Source organism: Nilaparvata lugens, chromosome 1 (assembly GCF_014356525.2).
Source record: "Nilaparvata lugens isolate BPH chromosome 1, ASM1435652v1, whole genome shotgun sequence".
Lineage (NCBI taxonomy): Eukaryota > Metazoa > Arthropoda > Insecta > Hemiptera > Delphacidae > Nilaparvata > Nilaparvata lugens.
The window spans coordinates 68,425,821-68,451,584 of NC_052504.1; the positions used below are offsets into that span (position 1 = coordinate 68,425,821).

General features: G+C 32.4%; 2 protein-coding genes across 9 annotated transcripts in view; one reads left to right on the forward strand and one right to left on the reverse strand.

The window, feature by feature from the left end:
• The window catches only part of LOC111053751 (14-3-3 protein zeta), a 44,931-nt gene extending 33,614 nt beyond the window's left edge, over positions 1-11,317 (reverse strand). For 2 of the 8 annotated variants that reach the window (XM_039441074.1, XM_022340668.2), the window contains exons 1-2: positions 10,916-11,276; positions 9,717-9,762 (exon numbers count right to left, since the gene is read on the reverse strand). Coding sequence is in view for 4 of the 8 variants with exons in the window: in XM_039441033.1 (XP_039296967.1) it covers positions 2,675-3,778 (1,104 nt within the window). In the remaining 4 variants the exon portion in view is untranslated. Of the gene's footprint in view, positions 1-2,391; positions 3,806-9,716; positions 9,763-10,915 lie in introns of those variants that run through there. The other 6 variants (XM_039441033.1, XM_039441039.1, XM_039441040.1 and 3 more) reach the window with 6 other exon arrangements.
• A 1,189-nt stretch (positions 11,318-12,506) lies between these two features.
• On the forward strand, positions 12,507-22,412 carry LOC111053753 (mRNA turnover protein 4 homolog). The gene is made up of 5 exons (XM_022340672.2): positions 12,507-13,034; positions 17,163-17,325; positions 19,424-19,573; positions 20,546-20,774; positions 22,076-22,412. The coding sequence occupies exons 1-5, from the start codon at positions 13,007-13,009 to the stop codon at positions 22,232-22,234; spliced, it is 729 nt and encodes a 242-aa protein (XP_022196364.1). The 5' UTR covers positions 12,507-13,006; the 3' UTR covers positions 22,235-22,412.
• Positions 22,413-25,764: the final 3,352 nt, after the last annotated feature.

Sequence of the window (25,764 nt, forward strand, 5' to 3'; positions counted from 1 at the left end):
AATAATTAAAATGGTAGTTCAGTATCACTAATTATCAATGATTTCACAGAACAGTTCACAAAGCGTGAATCAAAAGTTGATTATAGTTTTCAATATCTTAATAGTTGTTTTTTTCTATTTTAGCAGCAATCACCACCAAGATGAATCCTAATAGTTAAAACAACTAGGCACTAGAGGAGCAGATAGATTTCTTCAGGAAAAAACCCCAAACAGAAGTGCGTATCAACAAAAATTCACTGTACAAAAAATCTAGAATTGAATTGTATCTACGAGCTACTTACGTTTGAGACAAATAATTCGTCATCCATTTCTCAGCCAATTGATTTATAATATGAGCCTTGAATTAATGAAATTGAATAATTTCCTTCGAAAATTAGATTGAATAATTTCCTTTGAAAATTAAATTGAAAGTAATTATTGCCAGTTAAAAAAAAAAATAGAGCTTACATTAAAAAAAAATAAAGTTTGATATTAAAAATGACTACGACCTGAGAACAATAATTGATTTAAATTAAAGAAAATAAAATTTTATGTTAACTATCAAAAAGAACAATGAATTTATCTGATTAGATCAGTAATAATACTGAATACTGTACAAAATTAATTTTAAACCATTCCAAATTAAAATTTTCATATTTTTGATATTTAAAAAATAGTTTATACTGTTATGGTGTTGACAATTTTATCGTTTATAATTTTTAATATAGTTTGATATTTTTTTAAATAATCACTTCCATTGCGTAGCTTTGAATTCCCTTATTGATAAATACTCCTCCAATCAATAGAATTTATGTAATTATCAATTCATTAACTTTTTAAATTGGAAGTTGCGAAGTTCCAAGATAATAATTCTTTGTGAGCTTGCATTTTCTAAAACAATTAATTTATTCTTATGTGATCCGCGTAACTAAAACTATGTTCTAATCTTATTACTATTGAGACATAGAGCCATATTTATAAACAATTCCTAAGATCAAACATGACTGAGTTCTAACTTTGTTGTCTTGCAACCAAATACTGGAATCTATTGGTTGGTTGCGTCTCAACAAAAGTTAAACTCGGCTGAGTTTCATCTTGAGAATTGTTCATAAATACAGTCTATTGTCTAAAAGAAATAGAATAGACTAATACTTTTGCTAATTGGTTGTATTTTATAGCACTGTAGTAGTGTTCTATTTGTTTTTCCTTCTAATGGCAACTCTAAGCAATTATTCAAAATATTGTTAACGCTGGGTTGCACAGAAGACTGATAAATTTTAATAATGATTGAATGAGATATATTATATAATTACTTATTATAATACCTACCGTATATGTAACTATTAAATAATTTATTTTATACTTGTTTTAAACTTTGTAATTATCATTAAGGATGAATAAATTTGAATTTGAAATGCCACAAGAATCAATCAGAGGTGCCTTCTTTTTAGAAGAGTCTTCTCTGATTGGTTCTCATGGCATTCGATCCTGAATAAAATTAAACAGGATTTTGTGCAACCGGGCCTCAAGAATTTAGCGAAAAATTAATATTATTTATGATAAATGTAGGTTCAAAATAATCATAATTTCATGAAGACCATTTGTTGGAGATACTAGATTTTAGTATGATTATTCAATTAAGAATATGAAAGTGTCACTAGCTTATTGAATACGGTCTATAAATCATGTACATTGAAACAATCTATGTTCAGTTATAAGAACTATACCGTTTTTTGATATAGGAACTATACAATCATTGTTTGTGATGAATTAATTTCCAGTTAATAATCAAGTGCACGCATAATTTCAGGATTGAGAATAACTGTTGTATTAGATACTGTAGTAGGTAAAAATCTACTGAATCTCTTTTGATGTCGAATCAGAAAAGTATTTTTATTTGAGGTATCAGTTGTAAAATTTCAATATAATATAAAACCAGAAAAAACACTTTTACTATAAGTCAGTATTCAACATTACTACAACGCTATCAACGATTTAACACCAGTATGTTCAATCAATATTCTTAATTTTGATTCAACTGAAGTTTAGCCAAAATACTGATCATTAAATTTTAAAATGTAAACCCTAATCAATATTATAAATAATGAGCTTATTATTATTAATAAGTTCTGATTCGCAATAAATTTTTAATCGTAATTTCAATTTATTTAAATTCCTGAATTTCAGGAGATATCTAGGCAATGTTATATCATAGTCTATTATAATTTTATTGGTCAGTTTAAAATTACCTTCCAGGTCACTGAATTAGATAGATCTAAGTTAATAAGACTACTGTATGCCAGTAAAATATAATTAAAAATTTATATGAATTAATAATTTAATTTGACTTCAATCGAAAATTTAAACTACGGTAAAAATAGTAAGTTGGAAAGTATTAAACACAGGATACAATTTAAGAATAAAAAATGTAATTTTTATTGAGTTTCACAGTCTTTTAAGCATCTTGAGAAAGAAACTTCTAAAATCAATATCATTTCACATATTAAAAACTATCATTTCAAGAAAATTCTATTTCTTGTGGCTGGAATAGAAACGTGACCCACTTGACAGATATTTCAAAAGTAACATCTCATAAAATATTAATCCTATGAAATCTTCATTAATGATAAATATATTATAAAAAACTGCCAATGACAAGTCTTGTGAAAAATCATCATAGCTCAGTAGTTAATGTCTATTTATTGGGCCTGGCATAGGGCGAAGATCTTGCACCCGCGAATCTAGACACCCCCCCGCCCCTAGGGCCACCACCACCCCCCATCAAGGGTCCAGTTGGCTTGTAGTAGTTGCCACCATTGTAGTCGCCGCCAAAGGCCGGTGGTCCCGAGTTGAACGGTTGAATTGGAGCGTCATAAAAGCCCTGGCCCATGTCACAAGGATCTTCGTACGAGTTGTAACTGTCAGCCATCGATTCCTCCATAGCAACTCGGGCCCGGTCCAAGATGGACAGCACCTTTGTCTTGCCAGCCTGGCCGGGAGGCCGGTTGAGCAGGGGCATGGGGGGTGGGGGCGCAGGTCGTGGGGGCTGCAGCAAACCGCCCCTCATGTTGGGCGGCATCATTCGGCCGCCCCTTATACCCGCCCCACGGCCCACGGGGCCACCCCGCCCCACACCGCGCATTGGCGGCCCCCCCGGGCCCAGCGGAGGCCTTGGGACCTCGGACTGGATCTCGCGCAACTGCTCCAGACGGATGTCGTCATTGTTGTCTGGCACCAGGAACTTGCGGATCTCGGCCAGTGCATAGGCTATCCTGGCATGTGCCTCAGCCGGCGACGCCAGTGCACTGATCTCCACATGAAGGTCGTCGCACAGATGCGAGAATTTCGGGTCTAGACTCTGGCGCAACTCCTCTTCCTTGGCCTTGTCTCTCATCGAGCCTCTACCCAGAATTGCCATTTTGGTCATTGTTTCCTCTTGCAGTCTCTTGAGTGAATTGCCTTTTGGTCCCAACAGTTTGCCTACAAAGTTGAAAGCGGGATGCTCCTTGGTGGGCACCAACACTTTGGCTGACACTTTGATCGGCTTCTCCCTGTAGATATCAACGTAGCGCGCAATATCTTTTAGCACCTTTGGTCCTTGAAGTTGGGCTGTTTTAACTTCTTGATCAATGAGCCTCATTGCGTTCGGACTTTGTTCTGGATTCAACCCTATTTTCTCTTTAAGTAGTTCCTTAACATATTCGCCTACTTTGCCCTCGAGTTGTACGGCGTTCGCCTCGTCTTCGTGTGATTGAGAACTGTTCATTTTCGTCTGGTTACCGTTTCTACGCTGATCCATCGGCTGAAACCACCAACGAGAAACAACCTATAAGTGTACAAACAAGAGTCACTCTAGCTCTAACAAATAACAGAAACTACAACCGTGTAAGATGTTCATTAAATTTTATGAGAGAAAATTGTTTACTCTTTTGAAGAGTGTGTATTTAAATGATAATTTAATATATTAAATCGAAGTAAAATGTCTCAATTATTAAGTTCGTCCTTCGTAATGATTGAAAACCAAATTGATTAGAATGTTGACATTTTATTGACTTTCAGAATAAATAATTTTAGAGAATTTGCAGTTCAAATTGTATCCAGAATGAGTTTATTGTTTCTTGTAAATTTAATCTAGAATTGGTTGGAAATTCATCAGTTTATGGGAAAATGAATGATTGATGATTTGTGGGAATATATATTTTTAATTGATTTGATTGCATTGAATCTCTTCAATTCTTCAATTTTGTTGAGAAAAAAGTTTTTATTTGAAAAAATTGCACATCATTTTTCGAAAAGCATTCAACAAAAAATTTAATGAGAAAAACATCATTACAGGATTTAAAATTTGAAATAATATGATTAAATTTAGTATTCCAAATATCTCACAGATTTAGCTCAACTCCAATATAGCTAGCTACTCGACTAAAATTATTTTCAATTTTATGTTGTAAATGAAAAAAAAATATAACAAAGATTCAATTTTGTTTTTGATTTATTTAAAATAAGAACTTTAAAGCGAGAATTTATTATTTTATGTTAATCTTGAGATATATGGAATATATTGTCAAAGGACCCGTCCGACTCCCCCAATAGTACAACAACTACATAATCATAATAGTTGCAATTAAATTATTATCATTATTATGCAATAAATGAGTTTTAACATCCATGCTATAGTAACAAAAATCAATTTTCCTATTGAAAAACAGAAAATGAAATAGCATTATTAGAATGATGTTGTGAATGATTCAATTGCTTTACCAAACAACTCCTATGCAAGAAGTTTGCAAGAGCAATAAAAGATTAAAACACAAAGAACAATTTTATTTGAAACGATATCTTTTTTAGGATGGAGGTACCTTTTAAAAATACTTTTAGCTTTGGGTCGGCCAATAATTTAGGTTGGGAAACTTACAATTTTTGCACACTAATAATGAAGAGGAATGATATTATTCATGTTGAGAGTTTTAATCCAAGAATCCATAACATTTATTTATTTCTTGAAACAGATTCATATCTGATGATGAGATAATTTCATATAGGCTAATTGAAAATGAATTTTCAACAAAAATATCGATTTTAGAACATATTTTTTTAAACATTTCATCAACTATCACACTAACGACATCAATGAAAGTAACTGCTTGAAAATATTTTACGAGCAAAGAAAGCCCTTCACGTTTGAATTAGTATCAAAATACAAGATTAAGATTTTTTGGAATTAGAATTATTATCACTTGTAATTTTTTTATACGATTAACTTGTAGAAAAGTTTAGTGTCTGAAATGAAATGTCCAATTTATGCCTGGTTATTTTTAAATGTTCAGAGCCAGAGTGAATCGTTTGTCCATTGAGTTCAGATTTCTCGATTCGTGAATTAATACCTTGGACGCCGACCTCTCCTTGGACAGCTCACTCGCCAATTCGTTGAAATTGCCTGAAATCTTCTTCAATTCAATTCAAATGAAGGCATGCTTCTCACATACACAGCAAGCTATCAATTTCTTCCAAGTCAATCCACAAATAATACAAAACTTATATGATCATTATAATTGAACTTTCAAGTACACAATGAACTAAATAACTTTAATTAGATCTTCAGAAATACTGTATATATTGTGTATTCGAAATTGGTAAGAATGCCTAACTGGGCTACATCAATGTCCACAACAGATTAGTGAAGTGAATCTCAATGACTATTACAAAACATCTTGATTGAATTATAATCCACAACTAATAATCTTACATAGAGATATAACAAAACTATTACAGAAGAATTGTCCAATACTTCGGTATGACAAAAGGTAATACTTGATTATCTCAAAATAAGATATATCAAGTCAAGTATGATCCAATGCGTTATTCGATACAGTAGTTATTAAAGTGACATTTAAATACTCTAAATAATTTCAAATACAAGTTTACATTCTTCCAAACTATGTATTCAATGGGCTGTAAGATTGTCAGTGACAATGAAATTGCATTATTTAATTACTTTCTCTTTTTCGAAGTGAAACGAAACATATTAAATAACAATCTAAGCTGTTGTGGCCATCTAATTAGCATGAAAGTAGCCTCGAAGGGGGGTGGGAGTGCAAAGGTAAGAATGAAGGAACCCACTACTGCCCAAGATATGTGCACTTTTGACCTTGGATCACACAGCACAATTCAAGTGCTGAGGTCGAGGGTGGGGGGTGAGCATGTGCACCCTGTCTTCAAATTGTACTTGACTGTTTCAGTCGTGGCAAATTCCAACGTAGCTTGCGAGACCGGTGGCAGTGGCGGCAAAGCGTGTAACGCGAATCCCCCTTTCTCTACCTATGCTAAGAGCGGACCGGCGTGGAGCGAGAGAAAGAGCGAAATAAAAGAGAGAAGAGTCGGAGAGGAGGAAACGCCCACCGTCGTCGACTACTCCATCGATCCGTCCTCATCCCCTCCTCCCACCCAAACACGGCTTTCATATTTCACAGGTCTTCCACCAGCGTGTGCCATACAAATCTTCCAATGCGCACCCTTTCCCATGGGACGGAAAACATCTTCCCCACTTTGCAGCAGGTCAATTCAATTACTTCAAGGGATCGTTAGTACAATTATCATTGATACAATGATTTTAGGCTCAAAGACAAATAAAAGAATAAGGGTTGACCTATTTTGAATGTCGATTAGAGACGAAAAAAATGAAACTGTTGTCACTAAAAAATATGAACTAATCAACTAATCAAACTAATGCCAACAAGAAAGTATTTCAAAAATTTAGTTGACTTTCATAATCACCTACAGATCTTCAGATTCCAATCTTGTTTTTATTCGTTAACCATTTATCAAATGATTAATAATTAAGATGATAGCATCTTGACGGAATAGAAAACCTGATTCAATATATATTTTGGGACTTACATGATATGCATCACGCTTAAAGCTTAGTTTTGCAAGTACTATTCATAGTTCTGTTTCACACAATTCAACTAGTGTTAAAAAGCAGTTATTCAAAAGGCAGAGTCAATTATTTAGTTTTTAACCACCCGGAATTGCAGAGCATCAATAATTTATTTGCAGAGCATCACTTTACGAAATTATTTAGCAATTAATAATTTAGCTAACATATTGATATCTACATTTATCATCACGGTAATAGTACGGTAAGTAAATTTCCTCTATAAAATGTTAAGTTCAATCAAAATGTTCTTCCCATTTCAAAACGCCATGGGCGATTGACAGTAAACTTAGTACACTTTTAAAATAGAGATTGTTTTAAAAACAATGTATAATTCAACCCCATAAAGACATATGTATTATCACATTTTAAAAATAGAAATTAGACCTAGTTCAGGATTGATAACTTATGAATAAATTTCAACCAAGTATTGAATATCCCTATTCCATGATTCAGATACAGGATCATTAAATTCAAAAATGAAAAATGAGGGACACCAAAGAGAAATACTAAAGTTCTAGCTGAGTTGATAAAAATAAAAGACTGAAAACAACAATATATAACCTCACATATAATATAACAAATGATTACCTATAATAACCTTTAAAGCAACATTTTGCAGAGATGATTATTGTCTACAAAATAAATTCTTATTATTGTAGAAAAGATTTTTTGAAGACCAAGTAGCTATTTTATAATGATGAATAACAATCAAGTTGAAAGCCAGCCAATACTGATGTCAAAAAATATTTGATGTAAAAATAATAATTACAAACACTCATGTTGGTTACAATCAGAGGCACAGACAGACAATAGCGCATTTTACCAAGTTAATTGACAATTCAAAACTGAATGGGATGCCAAGCGAACAACAAATCAATATAACTACCAAACACAATAATCGACGTTAACAAATAAAATACTGGAAAATGATATGCATCAAGCAAGACATTAATGGGAGATTATTATTTACATAAACATATTTTATGCCTATAACTATTCATTTCTTCACCAACTCAAAATTTAGGTATGTGTGGTTTGATAATTCGATCAAGCAAAATCCAAAGAGAAAAACAATGTCTGACTGGTAAAGTGACGGATACCTCCATCCCGGTTATAAAATTTTGTTGAACATTTTTAAATTGGTAAGTTATTTTAATTTTAGATCTTTGTTTAACTGGATTTAATTGTGAGCCGACCTATAACTGTAGCACACTACATCTCTTTCCTCCCTTTATTCAAACAAAATCCTAATCGTTTACGGAATATCGTATTATTAGTTCAGTATAATATTCAATGTGTTTGGATAAGTACAAAACGTTTGGATGTTTGAAAATTTGTTTCAAAGTGTATAAAAATTATAAATTGAGCATCATAATAGTTTAATGCAACGTAGAATGATTCAATAATCGAAAAGTATTTGGAATGATTGATTGGTCAGACACATTCCGAAACAGCAAAAGCACAGAACTAAATTCTAGAAATACACAAAAACTCGTTTAAAGACTGCAATTATCCCAGACTGATTGATTCAACAATACAGGTATTATTTTAGGACTTTTCCTCCAAATGGAAGAGTTCACTCACTTCCAAAATACAGATCGATAGATGGCAAGACCTTGAAGGTACCAACTGCCGCACTTCTAAAGGACAAGTTCTAAGGTACCAAAAAGTTCTCATTCTATAAAAGGAAAATATTCTGCACAACTTACTACCTATAGACATTTAATTTTACTAAAAATTAGAAATTCTTGTTATTGGCGAAATATTACAGATGTATTTTTTGAAACTAGATATTAATCAGTTTTTTATAACGATGAAGTTAAATAAAAAACTTTCAATTTGATGTCTATAGCAAAATATTTTTTAAAATGAAATAAAATGAAAAATATCAATGAACAAATCTCTGTTTTGAAAGAGAGTAAGGGGCCGGTTTCCGAGCTCGGGATTTAGTCAAGTTCTAGACTTCAAACAGCTGGAGTCAGAAAATTGGCTTTCCGAAACGGGGCGTAGTCGCAGTTTTTATGACTATCTCTATAATTGGAAAAGTTTTCCCTTGACGAAATGAAACATTCCTAAATAATTCAAAAAAGCTTTACAATATATTCAAAAACTTCAAACTAATTTTTCTCTCTTCATTTTATTTTGTGTTCTATTTTCTAGATTTTTGAAATTTACTTTAAACGGGGACTAACTGTGTCCAGTTTCGGAAAGACAATTTTCTGACTCCAGCTGTTCAGAGTCTAGAGCTTAGCTAAATCATGAGCTTGGAAACCGGCACTAAAAGTTTACAGCGGTTTAGAAAATAGCCGCAAAAACAAGATCATCATTAATTAAAAAACTTATACCAAGTGCCGATGCTTTTTAACAGTAGAAATATTACAAGATCATAAAAATGTTATTTTTACAAGTAACTATGAAGTCTTGCTAATTCATACACATTGCTAATCTAGCGCAAGTTTAAATAAAAATAATTTTACTCTTTGAACGCTATGAAATTATTGGAAAAGTTGAAATTGAATTTATTAGACAAATTATAAAGAAACGAGATAAGATAGAAATATAGCTTACATCATAAGTCAAGAATATATTCTGAAGTCGCAATGATGACTGTCAAATTTGATTCCTAACGAAACTTTAAATGACTCATGACTAACCTTTTAGGGACTTGAAAAAAAAGGCAAATCTACAAACATATAAATACCTACTAAATAGCTCACAAATGAATGAGTTTATAAACGAGTTTTTGTGTAAGATGAACATGCTCTTTACAACTAAAAAAATTATGAGGGCAATTACTTACAATACAACGTAATGTGGCCGAGTGGGAGGGCAACACAAATCCTAACCTGAAAAAGAAACAATCAATAAGTACAAGTTTGTACAATTTTTGTGTGGTCTATTAACCATTGTAATTAAAACTTTTATAAGAAGCTCCTTGCAGTGAATCTTTCTTAAAATGACGAGATGAGCCCAGTAAAGCCCAGAGTAAATTAGGCCAACCATAAAAAATTACATATGAAATAATTTTAAAAAAATAAAGATTGAGGGACTTGAGCACATAACAACCTTTATGATTGTGATGTTAAATTTTAATTATTAAAAATACACAATTCTATAAAGGCCTAGCCAAGCTTTTATAAATCAATAAAAATATTATAATCGTAGTGCTCCAAACTACACTAAAACGTCGGATTCTTACATTTTCAGTTTGAGTGAACAATTCCAAAACAGTAGAGATATTATTCTAATAAGTAGCGTCACTCAGTCAGTTAAAAAACTAGCAAGTATCTTATTAGAATAAGAAAGATTAATCTACCTGTACTTTCATTATATTGGACATGTACAATGATACTGATGTGGAAATCATGCTTACGCTAAGTGTAGGCTACTTACTAAAAATAATTGAGAGGTAATTACTGCTCTAAAAAAAGTAGACAATATCTTCAAAAATGATGAAAATTAGTGGTTAACGCCCGACATCATTTTAGCCAAATTAAATTATAATGATGATACTTTATGTTGATTCCACACCGGGCAAAAAGTAAATTCGGCAGTTGCAAGACCATGCCGGGCAAAAGGTAATTAGGCAGTTACGACAATTAGTTTTATATAACTCAAGTTAGATGAAACTCATGTCAAAATAAAAAGTAAAAAACTGTTCAAGATATAAAAATATTTGACAATTTAATTCTAATTGAATAATTTAAATGATGCTGCATCACTGAACAACGCAATTCATTCACTTCTGAAACATAATTATCTAAAATGGACAATCCGCGGCCTTGACTTTTGAATAATAACAATCAAACACAAATCAAAAATTAAAAACTGAAACAATAGATGAATAAAAAATATCTTAATACAAAACAGTTATCAACAGTAACTTGTGGAGAACTGTGAGATTTGAGGCCAAGCCCAAATTTTGCACGAACGTAAGCATTATTGCTAGTAGCTTAAAGCAAATTTAATTCTGTTCAAGTTATCTATAAAAAAACTTACTAGTAGAAATTTTTATTAGGTATTAGAATAATAATCACTCCAAATTGAATAAAATAATAATTCACACAAAGCAGCTTTGCTAACCGGCAGCCTACTAAAACCAAAATGGCAGTGAATAAACGCAATGAGCAGCACTGAGGAAGACACAAGTTAAGATTTGGAAACTGACACTCCTATGGTAGTAATAAATTATTAATAATATTAAAAATAGGACACAAAATATATCTTACACTTTAAACTGGATACCGCAATGGTTTGGATTAATAAAATCTACAGCAGTTCAACACTTTCACAAATCTAGCCAGGATCCAGTCAGAGTCTTTTCTCGGCCTCTCAGCAAAGAACGGGGTTCACATAGCCGGAACTGAAAAAATACAATATGACATTCTTCAAGCTACAAAATATATATCAATTTGAAAATACCTATAATTTATAAAAGAGAAAAAAATGTATATAAAATATTTCAAAAACGTGAAAATATTCTTTTCCATAGAAATTATCGAAATAATAATACATAATTTGAAAATTATACATGTTGTATACAGACTGCTTCTGAGCGTCACAAAGGTATCACTTTAAAATTGCTCGAATAAGAGTTAGACGCTAATTATTGAATGGAAAGTATAATTTGAATAAGTTATGAATCTAATTATTAATTATTTTTGTTGGATTGTTTATTTATTTATAATCAATTCACTTTTGATTGGAAAATATGAATATATGTACATGAATAGAGAAAGAAAATACTTTATACTGCTAAATGACACAAAAAGTCTTTGATTTTCGTCAACATGACTTCATAATCAAAAATTTGCTATATATCCTACAGTTGGATGCAATTTATAAAGTTACTAACAATGATAGGACTACAGTGTTGCTTATTCTCTTTTTCATTGACTTCCATAATATACAAAGCAGTGGATAAAATAATTTCTGGTAATTTTCACAGTATATCTGAATGAGTTATCTAGAAAAAACTTATTGCTGATTCTTGTTAATTATAACCAAATATTTTATCCACAAATGAATATATTTTCAAATGATTGGATGCTAACTTTTCATAATAATTGAGATTGGATAATATTTGTCAGTTTATTATATATTTCTTCATAGTACAAAACGATTTGGCAACAGTGAGGATCTGGAATCTGCTTTGTCATAATAAATCTGAAAATTTAGCAAACCAATGTTAATTGGATGACAGCATTATATCATAGATCTCACTAAACTCACCTTTAACATCATGGTTATGTTAACACTCATGTAAACGGCCCATTTTGGGATCTCAGTCTTTGGCAAAGACTTAGTGCATGTTGCACAAAATTGCTGTATAAATTTTAACCGTAATTAATTCCACAAGAGCCAATCAGAGAATTCATCTTTTTAAAAACGGGCTTCTGTGAGTAGTCTTTAAATAACTAATAAATCGTCTTCTCTCAATTTGAGCAATTTCAGTTTTGATATATTGTTCCACGATAAACTGCTTCCGGAAGTATTCTGTGAAAAAAAATATTGTAGTGGTGCTGCACTCTATAGAAAAGTTTCTTTACTGTAAAACTACTTCTGTTTTCTGTCTACGTCAATCTTAGACCCGTTATAGTATAAACACGCTGGGAAGCCTCTGTAGCCATCATCCTACTGCCATGTCTCCAAATCGTGACGTTATCATCGGATTGAAAACTTTTAGATTTTGTTTATTTCAGAAGAATGTGGATTATTATTCATTAAAATGGTAAACTCCAGCTGCGCTCCCGCTGAAATAGACACAATCTGCTATGGAAAACAATGTAAACAAACTCTACAGAAAAGTTTTCTATCTGACGCTGACGTCACGATTTGGAGATATGGCAGTATATGTTGGCTTCATCGACTTTCAGTATGAATATACAATAGGCCGTGTCTATTTAATAACTTGTCTAAGACGCCAACGGCTAACCTAACCTCATCTTATCCTTGATTCCTCGTGTCTTTTTCTGTTTTTCTAAACATTGTGAAAGTGAAATAATGTTTATAAATTGGATACTTTAAACCACACTACTCTTCTTATCATTTGATTGGTTACTCCATTGCATTTTTTTTAAACTTTTCAAGATGCCTAGGTCTAAAAGAGATAAGAAAAGTGAGTTGATTATTTAAATTACTCTTTTTTATGTTAGATTCTAATGACAAGTGACATGCATGTAAGCTTTCAGGCAAGTTGAAAAACATAATTTTTTAAATTGCATAATTCGTAATAAAATTTTGTTAATGTAAATGGTGGAATCTAAAATAAGTGAAAATGTTGTTTTGTTCACACCATAATAAATTATTGCAATGATTGAACAGCAGATTTTCTGTTTAGAAAAAAATTACCCTATCCAAAATTCCCCGTATAACTTTGACCTAGGAAGTCACAAGTTAAAAGCTTAGCAAATAAAATTGTCTACTATTTTTATAGGCTACTATCTATTTACATGGTTTCAATTAAAATTATTTTTGTAGACGTAACTTAGGTACAAGTATAAAAGTTGACCATTTTATTAGGTTAGCTTTCATCTTGCGACTTGCTAGGTTTAATTAATGGATGCGCTGACTAAAGCAATGCCGAATAGGCTACTATTTTTCTACACAGGAAATTTGCTTTTCAATATTATTGCAATGATTTATTATGCATTTGAACAGAATATAATTTTTACCTATTGTAGATTTTATCATCTACATCAACATGAGTTTGCTACAAATTATGCATTATATAAGTTATGTTTTTCAAATTGCAGAATATTACTTAAGGAATTAGAATCTTTATCATTATCAACAAAGTTTATAGATGTCTTATAGCTAAGCTATAAGCGGCTCATACACTGGTCTAGCATTGCATGTCGTGCTTGCAGGAAGGGCCAAAAAAGGGAGGATCGTGCCAGTGTGTGAGGAATGTCGTGCTAAGCACGTCCTGCATTGCACGGCACGATGACAATCCGGAAAGATTTGATTTTCGTCGCTTCAGGCCAAAAATATTACTTTCACAACCGACTCTAGCACGGCAAGGAGCGAACTAAATTTGCAGTGTATGGTGCTCATCGTGCCATGCCAAGCTGGTCGTGCCAATACAAAAATGGCAGGATGTACAATGTATGGGCCGCTATACATTAATTACCTTATATTAATTGAGCTATACATATCGTAAAGACTAATTATCAAATATCTGGCCAATCAAATACAATTTTTGTATATTATAATATGACCACATTAAATGTCTATATACGTTATCAATTCGAATCATGCATGAGCCAAAAAATAAAATTTAAAGTGTCATTGAAACACATACTAGCTCGCATGTAGCTGCTCACACTGAACGCACAAGCAAGTGCAAGCGTGAGTGTTCCTATTGTGTTTCTCATCAGCAAGGTTGTACATATATAATTAAGACAAATATATCAATCAATAATAAAGAGAATTGGTCCAAGAATGGAGCCTTGAGCAACCCCATACAGCAACGTTCTGCCCTTAGAGAAATGACCGTCTGTGTAGACAAACTGGTTATGGTTCTTCAAGTATGACATTATTGGATTGACTGATTTGGTATTGCAACTATAATATAAAAGTTTCTTACCAAGTATGCTATGCATAACTGTATCAGAAACTTTATAACTTACATGTCATATGACCAAAAGCTAACAGAATGACCTAAATCATCAGCAACAATTTTTATCAATCTTATAACTGCAAAACTAGTAGGCCTATTTCTACGTGGTCAGCCAAGTTGTTTTCAATAAAAATGTCAAAGCTTTCAAAATGATTTGAGATCTGGTCTTGCATTATGGCCAGATATTTTAAAGATAGGCCTTTCATGATAATATTCAGGGTGAAGTCCAGACACAGTCTAACTATATCTCTGGTCATGACTAAGGAGAGAAGTATGAAGTGAGTTGTAATTTTAGAGTCCGAGAGACAGTTGGAAAACATGAATGCACAATTCTATGGGTTTCAAAGATCGTAGTGTGAATTTATAATACAAGCACCGTTACTCTACAACTACAATTATATTAGGTATTGTGGCTCATCAAACATCAAATGCATAGTTTTTGTGTAATGTCTCCAGCCAGACTAGAACTTTTTTTATCTTAAATCACATAATTAAGTTTAATGAATTTACTTTACAGTAAATATATTTATATTACTTATATTCAAGCAGTTTGCTTATAAGTTACTACACATCTTGAAAAATCTCAAGATAAGAGCTTAGTGAATTTTATTTTGCTTAAATCACTACTAAAGACACATACAACTTAAAGATTAGATGTTGACTGTCATTTCAATATTAGTTCAGTATGGAGTATGTGCACATTGGTTGAAAAATAAATGAGTCGTACTGGGTAGTCCACGTGTGAGGAGAGTTCCTCCTTCCGAGCGCCAGTTGCGAGCCTAATCATCAAGCATCACTCGATCGAATAAAATATGTTGTGACCTCCTTTTTATTTGTCAGTTGTGCATATATATGCTTATTCATTAATTATTGATTTATTTCGAGCTGTTTTATTGTTGACACCCCTAGTGTTCAGAATGGTATTGCAACACGAAAGTTATCAAATAATGGAAAAATAATACAGAAAAATGTTTAGGCCTACAGACTTCGACAGTGAATATCTTTTCCTCCACCTACTGTCAAAAGTACTTACTTTACTCCCTGAAACATGATACTAAAGTGTCACTTTTTCGCTCTCGATACTAAAAAACAGAAAAACTCCATAGGGAGTAAAAGTGACTCCATTTAAATAACATGGGAAGCATCTCTATTTTAAAAACGTACATTTGGAATAGGTCAGAAGTTCTAAGCTCAGATGAGGAAGCATATAGAGTAGTCATTGAACCAACTAAATTCAATACCTCAACCAGACATTTGATCGATATATAAAATTTATGTTTGTATGCTGAAATTATTATTACAAACTTCATATCACTATACTAGAAAAAATTTATATATTTTTTTCTTTTAATCCATGTTATTCAAAATACCAGCCAACGAATATTGCTTATTAACTAATCAAATTTGAAACGGGAACTTCATCATAGCTGTAGTTGTGGCTGTCATTGTTGTTACAACTTTAGCCGACAGATAGTGCTGTCGGAGGAGAACTGTGATTACAAGCCAGCTATTTCTGTTTACTTTTTAGATTATGTTGTAACACATTGTTTGGTCACATACGTTTTTAAAAATTATTTTATTTGCAGTTTTTATAAAAATGTAGGTGGAGGAAAAATGTTGTGTATATCACGAGTGAAAAATGTTTTTTCTCCCTCAGGAAAATTGTTGCCCTCGGCTTCGCCTTGGGCTTCAAACTTTTCCTTCAGGGAGAAAAAGCAGCACTTTTCACTCTAGATACAAATAACTATTGTAACGCACTGGCAGGCAGTTTCAGAACGCCGTATGTAGCTTGAACGACGTTTTTTGAAAGACGTATCTCCTACTTTTTCATTCTGTCCATTACAAACAGGTGTCGCGTCGCTGACTTATATTATGTGTGTCACCAATACTAAGTTTCCCAACGTTTCCTTATCTCCGACAGGGCATGCGCTCTTAGCTAAGCAGTGACATTCGACCACATCTCTAAATGTGATCGAATATCGAATACAACAATAATTAAAAAATATATTTATGGTGTTCATAGCTTGCATATTAATAAGCTGGCATCAGGACTTCCTATATAGGAGGTATATATAGTATATAGGAGGTCCTGCTGGCATACGTGCTATATCGCCTGAAGATGCTACTGCGGTCTGAAACGGCCTCACAGTTTCCATGCAGGCTACTCATGTCACTCTACAGGATAAGATTCATCATAGCTGTACGTTGTTGTTTTGTTATCCCTTTGTTCACTGTCAATTAATGTAGGCCTATACGTTTTTGGACCCTTTATATTTAACTTACACCCAAAAAATAATTTTAATGGAGCAATCTGATTTTTGGATGGATTAGATATGTACAACTAAAGATGTATGTATTACTTCATGAGAACTGTCTCCACTAGCTGACTATGCAGTATGATATTGTGGGTTTCAAAATTGTTAAAATTAATTTTTCTTTCTCGTTTACAGTTTCATTGCAGTATGATATTGTGAGTTTCAAAATTGTTAATTTTTTATTTCTTGTTTACAGTGATACTGTGGGTTTCAAAATTGTTAAAATTAATTTTTCTTTCTCGTTTACAGTTTCATTGCAGTATGATATTGTGAGTTTCAAAATTGTTAATTTTTTATTTCTTGTTTACAGTTTCATTGACAAAAACATCCAAAAAGGGGTTACAATTGAAGCAGCAGCTTGTGGAACAAGTTCGAGAGGCGGTAGAAAAATGTCCAAATATATTTGTTTTCGATGTGCAAAATATGAGAAATTCCAAATTGAAAGATGTGAGGATACATTGGAGAACCAGCAGGTAAGGAAAGCGTGTTTTTTTTCAATTTATTTATAACGGATTAAGTGTTTTTATTTAATGACAGTGTTCAATTTGAAATTCGCTAGTCTATCTGCCTATAAAACTGTCCAGAAATTAGCAATGTATCGTTAAAGCTAGAATCGTTATAGCCTGCACCGTAATAAAATGATTTATGAAACTGAAGATATCCAAGCCTGTTTTGATCTGATCCCTCCACCAGAAATTTGTGGAACAATGATTACCACAAATGTTCAATCCTTATTGAAATACATGTTCTAACTAATGGCAGTCACTGTTAGCATATTATTAACCCAACTGAGACTATACATGCGACTAGTATGAAAAATGTCGTTAGCTGCCCTGTAGGTTCTATTTAATTTTGGGTTAATTGAGTTTAAAAATTGAATGTTAATCATTTTAACATTTTAATTGAATGTTATTTAATGTTAATATGAGTTTATTAGGATGATTTTTATTGAGTTCAAGCTGGCTTGAACAAGCTACGACTGCCATATTTGTCTGTCAGCCATTCTTTTCATTCATTCAAGAAAGTGGGAAGTTTATGTCGCTTTGCGTTCCACCTTGACCTTGTAAAAAATTAGTTATGTTATTAGGAGTTAATTTTAAAAAAAATTGTAAAAAATCCAAGGAAATTGTATATACCTGGTAAATTGTTATATTGGTAAAGTTTGGGTATAATGGAGTTTGAAAGGTGCACTTTCAACTTGCTTGTATTTTTACTAGCCGGCAGGCTCGCTTCGCTTCGCTTGCCTGATCCGTCTAGCCAGGGGCTCCGCCCCCCGGACGGGGGACTGGATCAATTCATCCTCAAATAGGATTCAGCATGCTCGATTCAATCACCACTTTTATTTGAATTATGTAGCGCAGGGATGCAAAAATCTTTATTTTAATCAGAATTGATAAATATTCTGTTATTTCTTAATTAGAGATATTATGAGAAGCATTGTATGTCGGTCTAATAGTTCTTTGAAATTCGAAACAGAAATGATGTGGAGAACTTGACAAATATCCATATCTAACCCTCTTAAGTATTAATTCACTTGAGATTTGTAGAAAAATGCTTTGAAAACTCAATGAAAAACTTGAGAAGAGAAACTCTATAACTAGAACCACCACAACTCAAGCTAAGCCTGTGTACACTAGGCTATAGTGTTCACACTTTCAAGCTAATTTGTTCCTGAAACCTCTGTATAAACTTACTCCAGATCCCAAAAAATATTAGACGGACCTGTGTATCAAATTTGAACAATTTATGTCTACAACATAATGAAAACCCTAAGAAATTTAGAAAAACGCAAATTTTTTCTTCGGCGAAATATTGAAGTCCTCTCAACATGAGATATAATATATTCTGACCTTAGCTGAACCTCTTTACCTAATTTGAACGTTTTCTATCAATCTGTTATTGAAAAAACATAAAACCGCTAATTTTGGGCGTACCTTCGGCGTAATTGAGAAATCCTGTAAAGAAAACAATGTATTTACCCTAGCTAATCTTCTTTACCACATTTGAACATTTTCTCTCAACTAGTTCTTAAGAAATCTGAAAAACGCAAAAAAAACGCTGGGGGACGCTTGGTAAACGCTGCAAAAGCACCTATATCGGGTGTATCTTTTTTGTAATTTCAAAGTCCTCTCAAGACCAAATTCCTAGACCCTAGCTGAACTTCTGTTTCGTACTGAACTTATGTACCAAATTTGACAATTTTTTACCAATTTATTAGCCCTTGAAAAAGCTAAGAAAACTCAAATTTTGGGTGTATCTTTGATTTTTTTCAAATCCGTTCTCCTCGAGAAGGCCAACTGAACAAACCTGCCAAATTTGAACGTTCTTGGTCCCGTAGATTTTTATCTCTGTTGATTATGAATGAGTGAGTGAGTGAATGAATCAATGCCATTCCGCTTTTATATAGATAGATTTTTGCTTGAAGCTGAACACAGTCTGTGACTTGTAATTGATTATCGCAAAAGATCACTCTTCATATAAGTATAATATGATTATTGAATCAATTAAATTTTATAATATTCTACTTTACTTGAGTTTTTCATGATTCGTTTCCTTTGTTCTTCCTTGTAGAATGTTCTTTGGTAAAAATAAAATCATGCAGTTGGCTCTTGGAAAAGGACCTGAAGACGAAATAAAGGATAATTTGTCGAAATTGACTGCTGAAATGAAAGGACAGTGTGGATTACTTTTCACGTCAAAATCAGTGAAAGAAGTTAGGGAGTGAGTATTTTCAAGGTTTATTAATGGAGTAAATTAAACTATTTATTACTGAATAATCATTATTAACAAATTGTACCTGTATTTCGCTTTTAATTCAGATGGATATTTTGCTACAGAAAACTATTTTGTTGAAATATTGGCATAGCTAAAATTTGGAAAGAAAAGTTTTGGGTTAGCGCCTGTTTTTTTCTTTCCTATATTGTAATGTGTTTGATGAAATATACAAAGAAAATTATGGAAGATTCAATAAAAAATGCAGTTTAACCAAGTGCTGGGATATTACTTTATAATAATTATTTCAATTTTCCAATAAATGCTATATAAATAGAACTAAGTACTTCTTCTATTGCAAATATTGACCAAAGAACTAAATAGCAGAAGGAAATTTGAAGAATGAAACTGTTTTGAGAGTGCCTGGTGGGCTTCGCCGGCAACGGAGTGGTAACGGGTTTGATTCCCGGTCTGGGTGCAATTTTTGGACAATTTCATTCTTCAAATTTAGTTCTTTGGTCAATATTTGCAGTAGCAGAAGTCCTTAGTTCTATTTCTATTTATAAAGCATTCATTGGAAGTTTGAAATTATTATTATAAAGTACAAATAAAAACATTTTGCTTCAATTGAAAGTTTATCACTCGGCCATTTCAACGTTGATTCTCCCTCTGGAGAACGCAATTAAATTTAAAAATAATTTCTCACATATTACATAAGAATCCATATTTCAAAAATAAATACATCATTAATTATACGTTCTAGAAATTAATGATTGTACTCTAAATAAAAAAATTTCCTCGTGAAAGTAATCATCTAGTTTGTAATTAAGTACTATTACCTTTGATAACCTTAAATATATATTTTTTGACTTGATACTTGTTGACAGTAACATGTGATTGAGGTTGTTTAGTGAAACACGGTCGGTCGATTCAGTGGTGATATCAGGAGTGATAGTTGTACTATTGTTGTAATGATTGCAGGTGGTTCAGAACGTTCGAAGCTGAAGACTACTCGAGGTCGGGATCCGTTGCCTCGGAGACAGTGCACCTCCCCGAAGGCCCCCTTCCAGACTTTCCGCATTCTATAGAGCCCCATCTCAGGCAGCTAGGTCTGCCCACCAGTTTACAAAAAGGAGTTGTCACCTTAATTAAGGATCACACTGTATGCAATGTAGGCGACGTCTTGAATCCTGAACAAGCAAAAATTTTGGTAAGAGATTCATCTACATCGCAGTAGAACTTTGAAATAGAATCATAATATAATATGTGATATGACAATATTATTGTTCACTCATAATCACAGTGATCTGAGTGTTTTATCGTATTGTGTGAATTTTTCTGGTTTCGAAAACCAAGTGATGTGAGCTAAAATGTGTTCTCATCTGACTTAATTTATAGAATTGTTGATAGTTGCTAGTTTTGCCAATCACTGTTTATCATTTCTGGTTATCATTCTGGATGAATACTATTGATCACTGTAGTATTCTACTGACAATTATCTAGAAAATTGAATACATTCTGTTAGATACTTTCAACATAAATGAAGAATTATTCAACCTGGAACTATAGAGAGGTACACGTTACAATGGCAGTATTTTATTAGAAATGGTGTTGCTATCCTTGTCCTATCATTCGACAAAGCAGATAGCGGTATCCTTTTCTTGCTCCGCAACGTTGCCGGATCATTTTTTAACAATGCAGAATTATAATGAATTAGCAAAATATTTCATCTAAATTATAAAAATTATTAATTTATCATCGGAAAATATATTTTCTTGACGAAAAAAATATTGATTTTTTAAACAAGAATTAACGATTAATATTACATCAGATATACCGGTATCAGTTATGTTCTATAGAAGGCAGTAGCAAGGCAGATAATCGGCAACTCTGTTTATAACGTGAACCTCACTTTACTATTCCTGATTTCCACTTTACATCTACAATTCACTAGAATTTGCACTCACTTTTTTGTTCGCTTTTCGCTTTCTTTAATTGATTAATATAGTTTTTATGTATATTATTAATATTTTGAACTCTTACCTGCGCATTGTTTTCCTTGCAGGTGAACTGAATCTCATTTTTTCAGCACCGTAATATTCCAGGTCTATTTATTCTTGTCAAGTTCGATTTGATCTTTATACTTTTCAGCTTTTCTTGTTATCTAGCAATACTGTCGGATAATATAATTTTAGAAATTGTAAGTTGATTCATATTGGTTTTGATTGTAGCAATTTTTGTGGAGCTATGTATATCGAGGCCTACTCTGCTGTCAACTTGTACAGTATAACTTTATAACATGTATACCTTGAACAAGTTTTCTTTTCATAACCAAAGAACAATTCCATCCAGCGATGTTATTCGATGTTAGTTTTTTGCTCGTTAGGTATTATGTATGGAATTCATCCAGAGAAAGTTATTCTTTCTCATCCATTAAAGACTAAGGTATGATAGAAAAACAATATCTGTATGAAATGGAAGAGAGTATAATGCATTTTTTGTTTGTTTCAGAAATTGTTGGGGAAAAAGTTGTCGATCTTCAAAATGAAACTTCGTTGCGTATGGTCAAAGGGTGAATTTAAAAAGTTCGGTTCAAAGAAGGCAAAGAAAGAAGTAGCTGCTAAAGACAATAGTGAATCTAATGTTGATGTTGACATGGCTGAAGTGTGAAAACAAAAGAGAATGATGAAAAATGTATGTAGACCAATCGGGTTCGGCGTCTCTTCCCCAGATGAATGCTCTATCAGGGATCACTCTGAGAATCTACCTATCATTTTTAAAGTATTGTATATTATTTTCAAGGTGAAAATAAAATTGGATCAACTTTCTTGTTGATGTCAAACCTTAATCATTGATTTAATTATATATACCATCAAATACCTATTCTCATGTTCCATAGAATATTTTTTTTTCAAAAAATATAAATTTTTGAGTAAGTTATAAAATTAAAAAAAAAATACTTAAAATAACTCAGTGAGTCGAGTCATTCGTTTACAAATTGAATAACTCCCTCAAAAAATGATATTTTGATAAAAATGTCATATTTTATCGACAATACAGTGAATAATCAGGGATTACACGGGGCGAGAAAATCGGGGAAACCCGGGAATTGTACGTGAATTTCATTTGGGCGGGAAATGAACGGGAATTTACTCGAGATACGGGAATTTTTTTGACACTTTCGTCAACTAGCTACGTTGCTAATTTTATATTAAGGACAGAGTTGAAATTTAGTCGCTGGATGGATGATAAAGGTTGGTGTATCGATACGGCGTTTTATCGATACCGTGTATCGTTTGTCGGTGCCGTATATCGATGAGTTGTATCAGTACGAGTAGGCTTTCTTTCGATATTCACTATTACATCCATTTGGGGTATAGTTCTGTATCTGGTGTTAGTTTCATTAATAATATCGGGGACCGAGCTTCGCTCTGGAGTACAAAAGCATGAAAATTTTATTACGAAAGAAGAAATTCTAATAACATTCATACAGAAATGTTCTATCTAATCACAGTAAATTGAGATTAATTCCCAGAGGAATGCAAAAATTTCCCTCACAAAGGCCCAGTTGCACAAAAGCCGGTTAAATTTTAATCCTGATTAACTTCACGTGAACCAAATCAGAGAAGACCATTTCAAAAAGATGGATCTACTGGAATTAATCAGGATTGAAAATAACCCGGCTTTTTTGCAACCGGCACTAAGTACCTTATTGATGATTATAAAAGTTCAACAGCTGAGTCATAATTTTGACACAGTCCCACACACATAAACTCGCTCACTCACTTCCATCACCAACAGACGACGAAATAATTATTATCAGCTGTCTTCCCAAGGATGAATAATAATTATCCTTTTAATGTCCTTCAGCGAGTTTTCTCAGGGATGAGACCTAGTGCAATCGAATTTTTATATTATAAACCTACTATGTTCTGAATTTCGTGAGAATCGTTAGAGCCGTTTTTGAGATCCGGTGAAATACAAACATATAAAAATCCAAACATATAAACAGAAGTTGTTCGTTTAATAGTATAGGATTGAAATAATTATCGATTGTACATCAAATCACACAGATGCTCTGCGGAACCTAAATTGTTCTGTTTAATAAATAATAGTCTAGTTAATAGACATGAAAAAGGGGGTGTGCTTGCATTATATATTGTAGTTCTGATTTTTTAATATATTGTATGGATACATAAGATTAGTCAAGAACCAATTTTTGCATGCAAAATTTCATTGTGCTAGATATAATAAGGTGGCCCAAACACCTCGTATTTTTGGTTCCTTTTCCAGTTTTCAATTATTTCCGCCAAATCCAGTCATAAGACAGAAATATACGCTCTCACCTTTTTTCAGATTATAAAAAAATGTATCCTCAAAATTTCATTATTTTTTGTTGAAATAATAAAACTAAATAATTCACTAAATTTGGAATGATCCGTGTAAAAAAAATCATCTTGTGACGCACATATCTCAAAAAGTAATAATAAAGATCCTTCTTATCAATAGAGAACATTCTTAACTGGGCTTGGCTCAATCTTAAAGAGGTTTTATGTTTCATCATTTATAATTCGAGAAAGTTTGGTGCAACCCTACTGAACTCTTGAACTTGCGCTATTACAATTATTGGCAATTTATTGGTGGAAATAGGAAATATCATCGGAATGAAAAACTATAAAGCTGGATTCGCACACTCGCACACAACAGTGAACAGTGAAATATAATTTGCAAGCAAGTTTGAATAATCCCAATCCCACTAGAACTTATGGCAACTATATTTTTACTGTTATTGTTCTCTGGCAATCCAGCTTAATATATATGTATATTATTATTTATCTTAGTTCTTGAATTAAATGGTTATAATACATGTTATGTGTCTTAGTTTTGAGAGTCCATCAAGGCAGGCCTACTCTGAACCACAAACAGATTAATTAAAGATTTTTATATTGGTTTATATACCAAGCAAATATGATTTATAGGTTGCATTAAAACGAAAAATAAAAGTTCAAACCTGTATAGTTTATCATTAAAAAAAGAGGTTCTTATATTAATAGCGAATTAGAAAAAAAAACAGGTTTCCCCAGTGAAGCTTTGACACTAAAAGCTGTTTCATAATGTTTATAATTACATACAGAGATTAATGAACACATTTCCAAGTGTTTTGTACCAGATAGGGGAGCATGGACTCCCTATTCTTAAACAATCACTGCCAAATCCAGTCATAAGACAGAAATATACGCTCTCACCTTTTTTCAGATTATAAAAAAATGTATCCTCAAAATTTCATTATTTTTTGTTGAAATAATAAAACTAAATAATTCACTAAATTTGGAATGATCCGTGTAAAAAAAATCATCTTGTGACGCACATATCTCAAAAAGTAATAATAAAGATCCTTCTTATCAATAGAGAACATTCTTAACTGGGCTTGGCTCAATCTTAAAGAGGTTTTATGTTTCATCATTTATAATTCGAGAAAGTTTGGTGCAACCCTACTGAACTCTTGAACTTGCGCTATTACAATTATTGGCAATTTATTGGTGGAAATAGGAAATATCATCGGAATGAAAAACTATAAAGCTGGATTCGCACACTCGCACACAACAGTGAACAGTGAAATATAATTTGCAAGCAAGTTTGAATAATCCCAATCCCACTAGAACTTATGGCAACTATATTTTTACTGTTATTGTTCTCTGGCAATCCAGCTTAATATATATGTATATTATTATTTATCTTAGTTCTTGAATTAAATGGTTATAATACATGTTATGTGTCTTAGTTTTGAGAGTCCATCAAGGCAGGCCTACTCTGAACCACAAACAGATTAATTAAAGATTTTTATATTGGTTTATATACCAAGCAAATATGATTTATAGGTTGCATTAAAACGAAAAATAAAAGTTCAAACCTGTATAGTTTATCATTAAAAAAAGAGGTTCTTATATTAATGGCGAATTAGAAAAAAAAACAGGTTTCCCCAGTGAAGCTTTGACACTAAAAGCTGTTTCATAATGTTTATAATTACATACAGAGATTAATGAACACATTTCCAAGTGTTTTGTACCAGATAGGGGAGCATGGACTCCCTATTCTTAAACAATCACTGAAAAATGCAGTTGTAACAGAATCCAGATGGCGTTGCATGAGGAAAATAATGCAATTTTACATTGTCATGCCTTAGATGATCGTCAAGGTTT

Bases quoted from the DNA above. Each gene is read 5' to 3' on its own strand.
- LOC111053753 (XM_022340672.2), top strand. From the start codon at position 13,007: ATGCCTAGGTCTAAAAGAGATAAGAAAA. The intron at 19,574-20,545 runs GTGAGTATTTTC...TAATGATTGCAG, and splicing joins TCAGTGAAAGAAGTTAGGGA to GTGGTTCAGAACGTTCGAAG. The intron at 20,775-22,075 runs GTAAGAGATTCA...TGTTTGTTTCAG, and splicing joins CTGAACAAGCAAAAATTTTG to AAATTGTTGGGGAAAAAGTT.